This window comes from Fusarium odoratissimum (genome assembly GCF_000260195.1).
Source record: "Fusarium odoratissimum NRRL 54006 unplaced genomic scaffold supercont1.395, whole genome shotgun sequence".
In the NCBI taxonomy this organism is placed as follows: Eukaryota; Fungi; Ascomycota; class Sordariomycetes; order Hypocreales; family Nectriaceae; genus Fusarium; species Fusarium odoratissimum.
Genome location: NW_022159081.1, coordinates 59 through 1,129, shown reverse-complemented (window position 1 = coordinate 1,129; position 1,071 = coordinate 59). Strand labels below are relative to the sequence as shown.

Here is a 1,071-nt window from a genome sequence, read left to right as displayed (position 1 = left end):
GTGGTATCCGCTGCATAGCCCTCCATTTGCGACCGTAATGGTATCTGATAACTCGGCGTATCGAAACTAAACGACCAAGTGCTGTGAGACGCCAATAGGCTCTAGAAAATGGACCAAAGAAGAGATGATGGCCTTGTTGAGACCGTGTGACTAAGGTGGTCCGATCTGCTAGTGGCTGGGATGTGGATACTATGTAAGGAGCTGTGCTCCTCTCGGATACATGTAACTTAGAACTAACAACAACACAATCAACCCATTTTGATTTATCAGATTGTGCCCTACGCGGTTGTAGTCATCTAAGCGACTATGCCCGGTTAGCAGGGTCCGGCGAACAGCCGAACCCCCGCGGATCAGCATTGATCCGGATGCCCCACTTCGCCAACATCACAACGGCGTTGACCAGCTGTCCCCAAAATTCCCGCTTTTCTCTCTAACCACTATTTACATTTGCTTGGCGGGCCCATGTGAACAGCGGTTCCCTACTAACGCATCCGTGATTCTAGGCTCTCTCGGGCTGTGAGTCCCTCTGTTTCGCGACTGTGTACCTATAGTCTTCCTCCAGTGCTCAGCTTTGTCTATTCAGGTCTCGATCCTGAAATTGCCCAAGGATCTGAGTCAGTTCGATGAACTTGATTGCCTTGGCGGCTGCTTTGCGCTCGTTCAATAACTTCCGGAGATTGTTTCGTCCTTGGAGTCGTCCTAGTTCCTGGCCCCGGAGTTGGTGATGTTGACGGCAGCGCAAGAGGACGTGCGCTACGGTTTGTTTGTCGGTCCGATCCGCTGGGGCATCTGTTGCTGGTGATGCCTGGTACCCTTCGATTGTAGAGGAAGTCTTTGAGACCTATCTTCTCTGTCCTTTTTACCTAAGATGGATGGCGCCATGGAATATGATACGCCTTTGCTTCGTCGACTTAATGGGCGCCCGCAGGCTTGCGATCCGTGCCGAGCACGTAAAGTTGCGTGCGATCACGGTCAGCCCACCTGTTCGCGGTGCAGGAAGAGAAAGGAAACGTGTGTTTACACAGTCTCGGAGCCCAGGATCAAAGGGCCTCGAATACAGCGCCCGACTCC

The 1,071-nt window shown here is 52.4% G+C and overlaps 1 protein-coding gene across 1 annotated transcript; it reads right to left on the bottom strand.

The window, feature by feature from the left end:
• Positions 1-445: 445 nt before the first annotated feature.
• Positions 446-863, bottom strand: FOIG_16964 (uncharacterized protein; the record flags this gene model as incomplete). Its single annotated transcript, XM_031218445.1, has 1 exon — positions 446-863. A coding segment is annotated over one exon (288 nt), but the record flags the coding sequence as incomplete, so codon positions are not given.
• Positions 864-1,071: the final 208 nt, after the last annotated feature.